Source organism: Phaenicophaeus curvirostris, chromosome 1 (genome assembly GCF_032191515.1).
Source record: "Phaenicophaeus curvirostris isolate KB17595 chromosome 1, BPBGC_Pcur_1.0, whole genome shotgun sequence".
In the NCBI taxonomy this organism is placed as follows: Eukaryota; Metazoa; Chordata; class Aves; order Cuculiformes; family Cuculidae; genus Phaenicophaeus; species Phaenicophaeus curvirostris.
The window spans coordinates 118,820,706-118,834,965 of NC_091392.1; the positions used below are offsets into that span (position 1 = coordinate 118,820,706).

Here is a 14,260-nt window from a genome sequence, read left to right on the forward strand (position 1 = left end):
TCCAATTATTTCCTGAAGAAAACTAGAAAGATAAGCATTTAAAAACAGAGCCAGGACTCCAGATTTCTCTCACTGTATTAAATCATACTGATCAAAATCATAGAAAGATATAGAACAAAATTAACAGTGGGACAGAAAGAGTGGGAAACGGGAATCCCTGGATGTCATATTACGTGAGATGAGACCTTCCAATGTCAAGTAAATTTATTTGGACAGAGAGGGGATTATTGGGTGTGTAATACTGATTAACTATGTTGGAGAGAGAACTTGCCAAGAAGCGTGTTTTGGTCAGTCTCTTTATAAAGAAGAATAGGAATGTAGGTAAAAGGTTAAATATGTGTAAAAAAAAAAAAGTGCATCACTTCTGTTAGCTAATCCTTGGGCATTGTCTGCATGAACCAGAGTAGCACAGTTCACTCCTGGGGAGGAGTCTGTCCCAGCTCCCATGACCGAGAGATTTCTCTCTTACCCTGATATAATGTTTGGAAGGATATTTATTGACATGAATGAGTCTGCATAGGTATATCTGAGATCCGAAGTCTTTAGTATTGTTTAAGATCCTTATACTGCAAAGACAGAATTTTTTTAATGCCGTACCCACTGAAAAACGTCTGCTTGAGAAAAACACACACAGGTCATAGATCAAGCTCCAGGAAACAAATATATTGCCTATTAAATCCATAGTCACGTCATTTTTCCTCTCCTACTTAGGCACATGGATAATAGTTTGAAACCCAAAAAAGGCTTTTAAAAATGTCTAACACATAGAACAACCCTAATTACATTTCTTCTCAGCTTGAGACTTTGTGTGCCACTTCGGCTCGACAAGTCCTGACTTCCAACTTAGAGGAACTCTGGAAGTGTTTCTCACTGCTTTGCACTCCTCTCACAAAAGTGTTTGAGCAAGCTATAAAGCAATACACAAATCATCAAGCACTCTGGTGGGGAGGCTTTGTAACTTCAGCCTGTTTGGGAGATGAGTGTCTGTTTAGAGTATCTACAGCAAACTAGAAAACAGTTCTGAAAGAGGCTTGTATAAGGCAATAAGGGCACACATCAGGTCTTTAAATAGGCAAGAGGCTCTGGGGAAGTATTTCTGCATGACCGTGGAGCTATTTTATCATAAGTTTCTTCAGAAAGTCCTCAAACTTTTAACTTTACTGAAGGCTATCCTTTGCTTCATTGGGTTATATTTAGACAGATAATTCAGAGCTCTTTCAAGCTACAGCTGCCTGTAGTAAAAGTAAAATGAAATCACCCCTTTAGAACCAGGGTCTTTGTGAGAAGGATCGAGGGGCTGTGATGAAGCATCCAAGGGAGATACCCTCCTTTCCCTTCTGGCACAGAGCTCCAGGCAGAAATTCAGGGACTGTCCTGTGCCTGTTTCCTGGGACATCTCCTCTTCTCCAACATGCATTAGAAATCCATGTGCCTCCAGCTGTAAGCATTTTTTTTCCCAGTTGGTAGCTGGGATGTACTCAGATATTATGGAATATAATGTATATATTTTTGAGATGCTGCACATTAATTAACAGGGAAGAGACTGACACTGAGCAAGTGCAGCCTGATGAGTAAGCAAGTAAAACATGTCCACCTGTGTGCATGTGAGTTTGGTAATCAGGAGGGCGGGGCAGCCAGAGACCTAGGTAGTCCTCCATGAAGTGCGGGTCGGTGCTCACCAGTCTTCCTGGGGGACTGCTCTGCACATGGCTGGGCTCAGACCCTCAGCATCCCTCTGTCCTATGGGTGCCCCTTGTCCCCACAGTACAGAAGCTGCAGGAGACCAACACACAGACGCTAGAGCCAGGGGTCAACCTCCCTCTGGCCTTTCCATGTGCCACTTAGGCCAGAAATTCCCATCTGTAATGCATGAGTCACCCTAGCTTTGCCCCATCTGATGCTCTGAGTGGATGCACTGTCCTTTCAATTTGCAGGAATCTCTGATGTGTTACTTATTGTCGGTTTTGAGTGGAATCCATTAGACATGTCATCAAGTGAAAAAGATTGGTATTGCACCCTTTGCTGTGTTAAAAGTAAAAAGTTTCTCCTCAGTAAAATGAAAAAGCAATGTTAACATAACAGAGCCTTGAATTCACCTTCCTAATATCACATACTCTGTCTAGTGTGGGAATGATGCTCACTCTGAGAGTATATTTTGGCCAGCAAGAATCCTGTATGCCATAGTATTATTTATATCTGGTTTTCTCCAGAGTTCTTTTTGGTCAGGATTGTGATTTATGTTGTTTTTATTCCAGCTGCACAGGAGATTCTTTGACGGATTACAATCTCAGCATACTCCAACTTGAGAAGAAGAATGACAGCTAAGAGACTTAAACCAGGCTTTTCACCATCCTGGAAAGAAACTGGCTGCCAGTATTTGGAATTTTTTTAATACTCTACCTCCCTCTGGTGTTACCGGAGAGAAGTTCCTTGACAATGGGAAATCATGTACTTGCAGCTTCGATTTCCATGCTCTCGCTCCTGGCAATGATGGGAGACACAGACAGTAAAACAGACACTTCCTTCATGATTGACTCCGATCCCAGCCGCTGTATGAGGCATCACTATGTCGACTCCATCAGCCACCCCCTGTACAAGTGTAGCTCGAAGGTAAGTATTCCCTCACCCCTTTTCAGCAAGGTTCTGTGTTGGCAGAGTTGTTAGTTGAGCCATTTTGGGTGATTTTTCTCTGCACAAATTCTTTGCTAGCAAAATACAGCTGTGGAGACATACAGATGGAGAGATCTGTGTGTGTACATCAGAACCAGGGCTGGAGAGAAAGGCACTTGGGTTTCTTCTTGCTTTTTCGAAAGGGAAAACACACCATGATGGTAAAGCTAAGATGCAGTAAATTATAAGATTCAAAGTACCACTTTGGGGTCTCAGCCACCAGCACCAAGGAGACAGGCTAGTTTGGAAGCTTAGATTATCCTAGGCACCCCCTACCCTCAAGTGAGTCTTTAATCCAAATTACATTAACTTATAACTTTCAAAGTCAAGTACGAAGATAAAGAATCGAGCTGTAAAATGCTAATGAAAAAAGAATGTGAAAGAAAATCCTAAATATTTCCCCATTTAGTTTCAAGGCCTTTGTTTTCATGCAGAATGGCAATTGGATGCTTACTGTAGGGCTTAGGAGCAGAAGGCAACACAAGACTTAACTAGCCTTTCATTTGAAATTTCAAGCCTGAAAAATGTTGTGTCAAAATGGTTTAGCAGCTTGCACATGTAGCCTACAGTCATTTATTTCGTTGCATGGAGAAAAAGAATGGGGAGAAACAATAGGAAAATCCTAGCTGGTTCTTTTTGTCTTGTCCTGATGTGTTCTGGCTGAGTTAACCCAATGCATATTCAGATGTACAGTCTCTGCTTGGACCATCCCTCTGTCCTACAGAATGTGGCTTTTCCTCATGCACCCATATCCCTGGATTAACAAAAGGGAACAATAGCCGGTGCCAACGCTTTTACCAGCCCTGCGCTGGGTACGAGAGTAATGGGAGGTGGGTGGAAGATCAGAGGCTTTTGCCTTACTGGTCTTGAGTTCAAATAGTAAAATCACATATTAGTTGTGATTCAGAGGAGACCTTTTGTTTTGCCCTTAGTGTAGGCTAGACCTTCTTACCATCTGGGAAATATCCACCATTAACATACTGCACTGCAGAGAGGCATCTGTTTGTGCAATATTGATTTAATTGCAGTTGACTCCAGTGTGATGCAAAGGTGAAAAGTGTGAGTGGAGTGGGTGGTTTTTATGCCCTGGCAGAGGAGTGTTAGCAGCCCTTTCCTCCCATGGCACTTCAGATTGCCCATTACACCTGAGAAGCTGTAGCTACCTTGATGGCTTGGTCCAGGAGGGAGATGCCTCACCTAGCTGGTCCTCACTGTCAGGTCCCTGTAGCTGCAGTACATAGCATAGTCAAGAAGGTAGGTGGCCCCTGGAGGCCTTTTGGTCTCCAGGTTTAGGCAAGATCCCTCTTTGCCTTTCTACATACAGAAGAGCAAATGACTAAGGAGTGGTGACTTCTCTAGGGCGGTGAGAAATGTGGAGTATAACTGACCTGGGCACGCTGCCTCAGACAAAAGAAGATAAACATCACAGGTCCCAGCCCAGCCCCTGAGGCAATTTAGTCCTGGAGGATGAAGGATGGGCCTTCTCTGGCCCAGGGACAAAGGACTCCCATGTACTGGTCTCTCCTCTCCTGTGGGTCATCCCCCATCCACCTCCATTCCCCAGCTGCAACTGGTTCCCACAGCACAGCTTTGCCTCTGCTTGGTCCTGCATCACTGCCAGCTCTCTGGTGGCCACCACCACAGCCAGGCCCTCCTGTCCTCAGGCCAGCCCATACAGCAGCAGCTGTGAGGCTGCTACCCCTGCAGTCCCAGGCTCTACACACTCCTGCCTGCCCTGCAGTCAGTCCATGCCTCGCTTCTAGTCATGCTTCAATTCCCTGCTCAGGTCGTTGCTTCCTACACAGCCCAAGGAAAGAAGAAAGGAAAGAAAGATAGAAGGAAGGAAACACAAAGCCAACTCAATTTCTTAACATCCCTAATGACAGCAAAAAACAGTCAGTCCTTCAGGAGTGAGGCTGATGGAAATGAGAACAAGGAAGGCATTGTAATGAAAACCATATTGTTTCAAAACTGAGCTTTGAGAAAAAAGCTGTTGACATAAACATTTGTAACTCTGACTGCATAAATGTCAATGACTTCTTAAAATCAAGCCTATGATGGAAATCATGTTTGAAAATATTATCACATTTCTTGGCTTACCAGATTCCACAACCATTTCAAGAACAGCTTTTTAAACAATACTGCAAGTTGTATGGACTTTCTCATGAAGTGGAAAATGAAAACGTTTTCCATACAAAGCAAAATAATCTTGACATTTCCTATAGAACTTTTCTCTCCTTGTTAAATCAAGTTCTTTTTTTAAAGATTTCGGGGATCTGAATCATCCTGCTAGACATAGGGCTTCTGTTCTGGATCTAGCATATAAACACAGACCAATATTAGACTTGCTAATGAAATTAAATGAATGACTGTTCCTATATATATAGTGATAAAACCTAAACAAGTCAAAATTAGGAAGGTTCTACAAGAAGATGCTGTGGGAATTGTGGTACCTCTTGTTTCCACCAAGTTTCCATTGTGAAGCTTGGACTGACAAGTGATGTCAAGCAGAGAGTCTGCCTTTTTTTGACATGATGTATTGGTTTCTCTGAGCCATCCTTTTTCACTCCCTATGCTTTCCCTTTTAGTACAGCATAAAATTACAGAAGTTAAAAATGGCTTCAGAAATTGCAAGACTTATTACATTTGCTGTCCGTCTTGGTTAAAAAAGGATTATGTCCACTGTGCTTCTTTGTTGAGTCTGCCAATTGTACCCACGTGGGAAGTAGTTTTGTTACATTTGGAAACATCTACCCAATGGAATTTAATCATTGAAATTCCTCTTGATTGTGACCTCAGGCAGATGTTGAAAACATGTTTCCAAAGGCTTCCCACATGTAGTCTAGTGTAGTAATGACACAAAGGAGGGATGGAAGAAGGTTATTTGTTCCTGAAAAATAGTGTTTTCCTTTGACTTCAAGGATATGTTTGTGGCAGCTCATGAGGTACTGTCTTCCCTGAACATATTGGATTCTGAGTCATCTCTGTCATGGAGACCCAATCTTCTTCCATATGCTGGATCACCTTGCTGCTGCAACAAGAACCCCCTAAACAACAATATCATCTGTCACAAGAGCTTCCTCCATATGTGCCAGAAGATTGCTACCACTGACAGTCCTGCATTAAATAATCCAGCCCCGAGAGACATGGACCAGATGAGGAAAGATTTAAGAAATATTTGAAGACATTTGCTCATGAGGCAGCTCAGAAGATTTTCTCTAATGCCTGCTTGCAGCCAGGCTAAGGATACTGTGTGAAAGTCCACTCTCATGCATCTCAGCCCATTTGCTTTTGGGCCTCAGCTTGTTGCTGAAGAGAATGGAAAAGAGAAATACGAGCACTCTTAATAACAAGCCAATTCACAACTACTAAATTTCCAGGATAGGACTCAAATGATCAGTTAAATATTGCCTCACATTCAGGTTGCTCTCATTTGTGGCCTTCCAGATACCTATGAGAGTGCTGACTTTGAGAAAACCTATTCTCCCCTAGCTGTTTGTACAGGTGAGACTCCCCCTCCACAGTTCCCATGTTGCAGCACGCTGTGCTTCCGGATCCAGCATCACAAGGTGACACACACAGGCTCACATGTGTGAGGGACAAGGGAAAATGAGAGGATATGAGTATCAGGTTATAAAGCACCCACACATTTTTACTATATATACACCCACTGTATTACTGTGCTATGCCATCATAGCATTACTAATTATTTAGGCGATAATCTCTATTGCGCTATAGTATACGATGCAATAAGCAGCTGGTGTGATTGATTAAATGGCAAAGCAAAGCTTTTAAAGTACATGCTATTTCCAGCTCATTTGCACACCTGCCAAAATCCACTGATGCTGTTCTGTATTTATGAGGAGAAGGTGGTTGAATTTTGCTGATGAGTTCAGGTTAGTCCAGAAGTTTAGAAAGCAATAAAATCTGAAATCTTAAAATGTTTTATCCCTTCAAGCTTGACTTCATGCCCATAGCACAATGCCATTTGTAAAAGTTTACACTGTAAAGCAAAACCAGGGCATAAATCCTGCGCTCTGTGGAATTTTACATGATAGGAATACTGACCATACTCTTATGAAAGACTAAATACCCAGCAAAATTTGAGATTAAAATTATTTTCTCCACAGAATAAAACATCATTTTAAACACAAGACTTGCTAAGCAACTATAAATGCTGTTGCGCTTTGAAGAAATACTGATTGATTTTACTTTAGAATGCTTGCTGTTTGTAAGAAATCTATTCAGACACAGATACTGGCACATCAGATAATTCTGCCCTATAATTACACTGTTGCAGCTCCTCTGTAGTCCTTGGGGTTGTTTTTTTGTTTTTTTTTTCCCATGGTATCGCTGAAAGTACCTGCATGCATGCCGTAAAAACTCCTTAGGGTAACAGTACCTGAGCTACAGTTACCAGAGTAATAGTTCCAGCTCCAGAAGCAAATATCATTAGATGTCACCTTCATCATACAGCAATGTGTGCAGTCACATTTAGGCTGAAATCACAGAATTATAGAAACATTAGTTGGAAGGAACTCTGGAGGTCCTGTGAACCCCATAAAAAGCAATCTGTGGGCATCACATGTCCCTCATTGCCACTCCTGGGGAGTGTTTGGCTCTATTGTTTTTGCACCTCCAGTTGCCAGCTGCTCCTCTTCACCAAATGCTTCGGAACAGCCTGTGATAGAGCACACTCACAGCCTTGTGAATTAGACAAAATGGGAAACCTAACAAGACCTGTCAAGGAGTGGAAAGGAAATGAACTTTTTAGAATGCTGACTCTGCTGTCTTTCCTTTGTAATCCAGGCAGGATTAGATAGCTGAGTAGCTCTTGACCAGCTGCCTGCCTGTCACTATGGGAAATGAGTTTTGTTCACCAGCGGACAAAAGTAGATCTTGATCTGTCAGTAAGGGGGTGATAGTGCTGTGTTGATTGTCCCTTTTTCCTGTTCTTCCTGTGCATTAAAGACAGTGGTTTTAAGGAGCTTCACATAGCTGATACATCTAAAGCTGGGGTTTGGCTCAACAGTACACTGGAATTTTCTTCCCACCATATTGTTACTAACATCTGGAGTATATTTGCTTAGGAACAGGACCATAAATTTATGCTACAAATAATGAAGGAAAGTAAATCTGTTAGAGAGGCACAAGAACTCATTAAACTAGGGAACAAGATAGCACCAACCTCGGATCTTCAGCTCATGAAGACACCTTCCTTGATATCCATCTGTGTTGACTAAAGTGTACTTGTTAATATATTAATACATTTCCAAGCAAACTGTTTAGACTGCAAGTATTCTTGGAGGATTCATTTTAAGCACTGTACAAAGTATGTTCTTTATGGGTGATCAGTGCCTTTTCCACGGGCACAGGCAGTGCTGGTATTTATAGAATCATAGAATTGTTAAAGTTGGAAAAGACCTCTAAGATCATCAAGTCCAACCATCAACACAATACCAACAAGTTTACTAATCCATGTCCCAAAGCTTAACATCTACATGTTTTTTGAACACCTCCAGGGATGGTGATTCCACCACTTCCCTGGGCAGCCTGTTCCAATGCCTCACCACTCTTTCAGTAAAGAAATTTTCCCTAATATCCAATCTAGACCTCGCCTTGCACAACTTGAGACCATTTCCTCTCATCATATCGCTTCTTACTTGGGAGAAGAGACCAAGACTACAACATCCTTTTAGGTAGTTGTCTGAGTAAACCACGAGAAATGTGCAACTTGGTTAAAATGTAGTTTTCTTAATTTGTCATAGAACAGATTTACATCTGTTTTACTTAGTGCTTTCTCACCTGTATCACATTTTGACCTGTTGGGATGATATAATAAGTTGATTCTGAAATTTGTGTAGGTTAATGAGAATTAACCGATTTGGATTTAAATAATATTCCATTCCCTGTGAAGGTATAAGAGTTTGTTTAAACTTCTTCAACACCTAATCCCTTCTCAAGGGTGATGGCAACTGTTTCTAACCACAAGATTTCCTGAGCTATAGAAGATCCTTTCCATGTTTTCTATAGAATTTAGGAGAGACTATCCATCTCCCTGCTACCTTGTTCTGGTGACAGCCTGGTTGCTTACGTCAGGAGGAGAAGATCTATGGGGCCTGGACTGCTTTTGGAAAATCTCATTAGTGAAACCTTCTTGTTTGACAAGGAGTTCATCATGCTTACATTTTCACTGCCTTATGCTCTGCGGTGCATTTTATACAGACACAACTGATGTAATAATATATATAATTGCAAATACATATTCAAGGTGATTTTCGTAAAGAAGGGAGCTAGAAACTAGTTTTTCAGAATCAATAAACTGAGCATCTTCTTTATATTTCTACTTTATATGCTTATTTATTTAAGCATTTGAGACATTCATTAGCCCTGAAGACCAGTTCTGCTGATCTCTAGTATATACACTGAAAACTCTGGAAAATACCCAGAGTTTGGCTGACGATTTAAGGGCTTGGCTGCCACAAATCTGGGGTCAGCAATTCACACTGTAGTCACTGTGCCTGGAAAGCAGGGCTGTCTGGAATCATTTGGAGCCCTGAGGTCCGCTTTCAGAAAACCAGGCCCCTGGTTCTTTTGGTGTCGGTGCCTGGAACTCCATGCAGAGACTCCCGTTTCCTCTTGCTTATGTTCCCTCCTCCACTCTCTCTGAAAAGGCTTGGGGGCAATGCACTGTATGGGGCTGGGTGCCTTTGTCGAGGTGGGGACATGCAGTAAGTGAAGAAAGACCAGCCAGACTGGAAGGAGGTACCCATCTGTCGGTGTTAGCTGTGATCTGGCAGCCACGGTGCCATGTTTCCTAACCCATCTCTCTTCCTTCGCAGATGGTGCTGCTGGCTCGCTGCGAAGGGCGCTGCAGCCAGACGTCACGCTCGGAGCCTATGGTTTCTTTCAGCACTGTCCTGAAGCAACCTTTCCGCTCCACCTGCCACTGCTGCCGGCCCCAGACCTCCAAGCTGAAGGCCATGCGGCTGCGCTGCTCTGGGGGCATGCGGCTCACTGCCACCTACCGCTACATCCTCTCCTGCCACTGCGAGGAGTGCAACTCCTAGGGACGTACCTGCCACAGCAGTGGGGGAATCGGGATGCTGCTCTTGGGGAAGGCTCCCAAGAAGTAACTCAAGGTGAGGCCGACGCTCCCAGCGTACGATTGCAGCGAGGACAGGACTAGCCAGGTTGGATTGGATCTGAGAGCTAAATATCCTGGGGCCCTGGATGGTGCCAGTACCGAAGTGTGGGCTGTGACAAAGGCGAAAATATGAGGACTTGTTTAAAGAAGCCTTTCTTTTTTTTTTTTTTTTTAAGGATATTTTTGTGAGTTTCTTCTTTTTCAGGCTCAGCTCTGACTACAGAGAGGTGCTTCTACTTTAGGCCAACGGCAGCAGGGGGAAAGAGTGGAAGGTCAGCTGGATGACAGCACTGCGCACTGGAAGTTGGCATTCAGACAGAGGTTGGGCATCAGTTCCCACATACAACCTCTTTAACAATAAATTCATTCTTAGTTTCCTAGTTATATTGGCCTTCAAAACAAACTTTGTTGTTGGCAAGGGTTATCTGTTACTGATCTAGCAGCCAAGTGCTGGATAGCTTTAATTGTGCTTTAACAGAAATTACAAATAAATATTGAAAAGTGAACTGGATATGAAATGTAGCGCTGGGGACTACCCAGCCCTAGCCAGCTAAAGTGATTATTTGCAGTGTCTGGTATCACAGTTCAGTGGCTGAGTGACTCTTGGGAAGTGAACGGTCACAAGACTCATAGTTCCCCTCTAAAAGCTTGGAAACATGACATATCACATCTGTCACAAAAGCCATCATTGAAATGCTAAAAACTAATCAAAGATTAAAATTACTTTACTAAATGGAGTCTTTTCTTAACTTGGGTAGACCTGTTGGTGTACAGAGCTAGAGGCACCAAAACAATGACTTAAGACTTACCTAAGACTTACTTTCATCTATAACTCTTAGACCACCGAGTGAGTAACATATTGCCTTTTAAAGACAGGCAATCCCAAACACAAGGAAATCACACTCATAGAATCATAGAATCATAGAATAACCAGGTTGGAAGAGACCCACCGGATCATCGAGTCCAACCATTCCTATCAATAAGAAGTTTAAGGCAGAGTCTGAGTCCCAGCATTGTCTACTGGACCACAAAGACTGTGTTTCAATTTATCTAATGACCTGCTACTTGGGGACAGATCTGTGGTCCTAGTTGACTCTCCGTCCAGCTTTGGCATCTGCTTGGGGAATGCACAGCTCCTGACTGAGTCATTTATCTACACATTCTTTGTGCACACGCAAGGATTTAGGAGGCTGTGGCAGGGTTAGCATGAACTAGCCCAGACCTCATCTGAAGGTGAAGCTATCCCACAGCCAGGGCCTCAGAACAGTGCTCTGAGGTCCTGCAGAGCAGGCATATCCAGCACCTCTCTGTAAGAAGCAAGTAAGGCCATGAGCTGCTTTCCCCTGTAGGATCATTGCAAAAAGAAATGCCCTGAGGAGCCGAATGAACTGCAGTGGTAGGTAGTGTGAAATTCCAGCATAAGGATCTCAAGTTTCCACATAATATTTGTAGACAAATTCTGTCCCTCCTCAACCAACATGATTTTTTAGGAAGGTTCAGTGATAGTCTCTTGTGACTGTAAGGAAATAACATAATGTATTACTGTTCTTATCTTCTTAAGTGACAGTATATCCAGTCAGTCAGCAATATGTCTATGGTGTTCATATAAACCTGTGTAAGATATTTTTTGATTGAAGTCGTGAAAGTGTCAGGAACACCTTTGCTGTGTAAGGATTCAGAGTCAGGGCAGTTTCTACCCCACAGTAGCCTCTGCGTGTGTACAATTATTGTCTGAGACAGACTGGAGCTGCTTCCCTGCAGAACAGTGTCTGGTGGGGCCCTGTGGTATAGAGGGGAATTCCTATCCAAACCCAGTGTTCAGTCCTTCTGTGCAGTGTCATCCAGTCTGTCTGCATCAAATGCCATATGCAGCAGCTCAAGGATGCACACTAACGTTGCAGGGGATCCTCAAAGTCCCCTAAGAAGGACAGTCATCCTGTGGTCTACAGAGGAGTTACCGTGGCTGCTCAAAGCCAGATTCCTTTGCCACTGCCTCCTCATGGCAAATACGAATGGGATCTGAAGGCAGCCAGGTGACAGATACTGACCTTGCAAGCCTAATCTTAGAGCTGGAGTCAGTCAGAAGTGGAAAACAGCAGGGGACCAGCACACTCACAGACACCAGTTACAGAGGTTTGTGGTACACAGGAAGGACTGCCCCTGTCTTCTGGAGGTGACCAGTTTGCAACAACATACAGCTGTGGGCAAATAAAAGGGTGAATCAAACTGTTAGAAGCTGACAGGCTCAGATTAAAATGTCAAAACTGGGAGTGATGGGCCCCAGTGAGCTCATTAGACACCACTCATTGTTTCAGTGCTGTCAGTCATTCTTTCCACATTTGATGCATGCGCTGAACATCAAAGGGTGAACGATGGGAGTGTGAACCGGGTATTATCACCAAGGTGCTTTATATGAAAGATCATACGCATGTCCCCTTTCTAATCTCTTTCAACCACTAGCATCTAAAAACCCCATTATCCAAAAACGTGCCACCCCCTATTGTTAGTTATATATAGAAAATTCCAGTCCCCATCTGAAACATCAGCAATACTTTGATAACCAAACAGCTACACTGCAAAACATGCATGACCTCTAAGTGTGGGTATAGTGACTGCAGCACACAAGCAATGCTGTGCAGTTATCTAAGGAAAGGGGAATGTTTTAAGGGTAATTGCTATATCCAGCATCACCCCTGGTCCCGGGTCATGGTGACGCTGGCCTTCTCTGCTGGTGCAAAATGGGATGCCAGGGGCCCGTGAAACAAAATTCAGGTGATGATTGAGGTTCTCCTACATGGCTGCAGGATGTGACAGAGCAGCAGGAACCCAATTGTGGTCCTCTGGTGAGCAGAGATTATGACTGAGCCAATTTAGAAAGAAAAAGAATATGTATAGTGAGAGAAGATCTTGGCTAAGTATTTATTCCCACATCCTCTCGCTACCACAGTGCCAGAGCTATAATTGCTCAAACTGATCTCTCAGAAGGTATTTGTGTTTCAACAAAAGATTTTTTTTAACTTCTCACACCGCACATTCCTTCCACTTCTGCTTGGTTTCTCTAATGAAATCATCACCTTGTGACCACAAAGGTTGTTGGCCGGTATAAATGTTGAGGTGAATTCAACATTATCTAATCTATCTGTTGAGTCGAATAAATGCCTGGGAGTAATATAAACAGAAATTATGAATGACAAGACAAAACATACTTGTAAAGAGGTAGAACTGGATATTAAACAATAAATCAAAATTTTAAATTCTCCTCTTATCTTTGTCAGGCAATGCTTGCATTAATATTTAAGAAAAAGTAGAACTATTCCTCAAAACCAAATGCCCCGAAGTCAGTTATAAATCCATATTTTAATACTTTTTAATCTATATTTTATGCAACTAAGCACTGAATGAAACACACAAGTGATACCCATGTTAAAATCCAGGAGCCGTATTGAAGCAAAAGTAAATAAAGATTCAGGTAAAAACTACAGGCTATGGCTCATGGTCAGAAAGAGTCTAAATGGGGCTTGGAGATGAAATAGCTTCCTAATTTCTTAGCTTGTCACCACTCTGGATGCTTAAGCTCTGTTTCTCAGGTATCTGTTTAAGTGCTACTTAAACTGAACAACAAGGGCAATGTCTGCTTTTCTAGATAATATTATGGGGCTTTTCTTTGCTAAAGCATCCTCTCACTAGGACTCAAATGAGAATGTCCTTTTTTCCTCTTGATGTACCTCAGCCTTCACGAACCATTTTCCCTCACAGGAAGGCTGGTTTGGCTGTAACCATACTGTGGTTGTGCAAGATGGGATGCGATACAGACTTTTGATTGTCACCACCCTTTGCCCTCTTTACTTTTTATAGTGTTTCTGAGCCCAGCTTGGCTTACTTTTGAAAGCCACCCATCCCAGCACTGGTGTCCCATTTCAGCGGGAGGGTCTGTACTCATGGAGACCACAGGGAAACACTAGACCCTGCTGGTACCCTTTGCTTGTAAAAAAAAGCACTATAATGACACTCCATTATGTATCTATTAGAAATAATCTGTGATTCACCAGAGTAAAAGAGCCCATGACTTAGCATATTTTAATCATGCTGCTCCCAGCTGCGGTGGATCTATTAAGTGCTTAAAGGTGCGTAGATACAAAAATGGTTTGCTGGTTCAAGCCTTTTATGTATCACTAAACTGAAGAACTCACTGCTTTTTCCTGGATGTTTCCATTGACTTTCCTTGCACCTCACCTTGTCCTCGGAGAGTGGAGAACTTCCACTAGACAATTGATCCTGAGCCTGGCTCTCTTCTGGTGGCCTTTATCAGGGCTTTTGTAAGCCACTGTCATAGTGCTTGGAGAGGTGAAGTTCACAGACACCCATGGTACACCACTGCCTGTGCAGAGCCTTTCACATGGACCTTACTTGAAACCCATTCACCAAGTCCTTGCAGATCTACCA

General features: G+C 42.9%; 1 protein-coding gene across 2 annotated transcripts in view; it reads left to right on the forward strand.

Annotated features, from left to right (window-relative positions):
- The window catches only part of NDP (norrin cystine knot growth factor NDP), a 34,921-nt gene extending 24,423 nt beyond the window's left edge, over positions 1-10,498 (forward strand). For both annotated transcript variants that reach the window (XM_069872797.1, XM_069872786.1), the window contains 2 exons: positions 2,256-2,610; positions 9,513-10,498. In XM_069872797.1, the coding sequence (XP_069728898.1) occupies positions 2,437-2,610; positions 9,513-9,740 (402 nt within the window). In that variant the 5' untranslated portion in view covers positions 2,256-2,436 and the 3' untranslated portion in view covers positions 9,741-10,498. The remainder of the gene's footprint in view (positions 1-2,255; positions 2,611-9,512) is intronic.
- Positions 10,499-14,260: the final 3,762 nt, after the last annotated feature.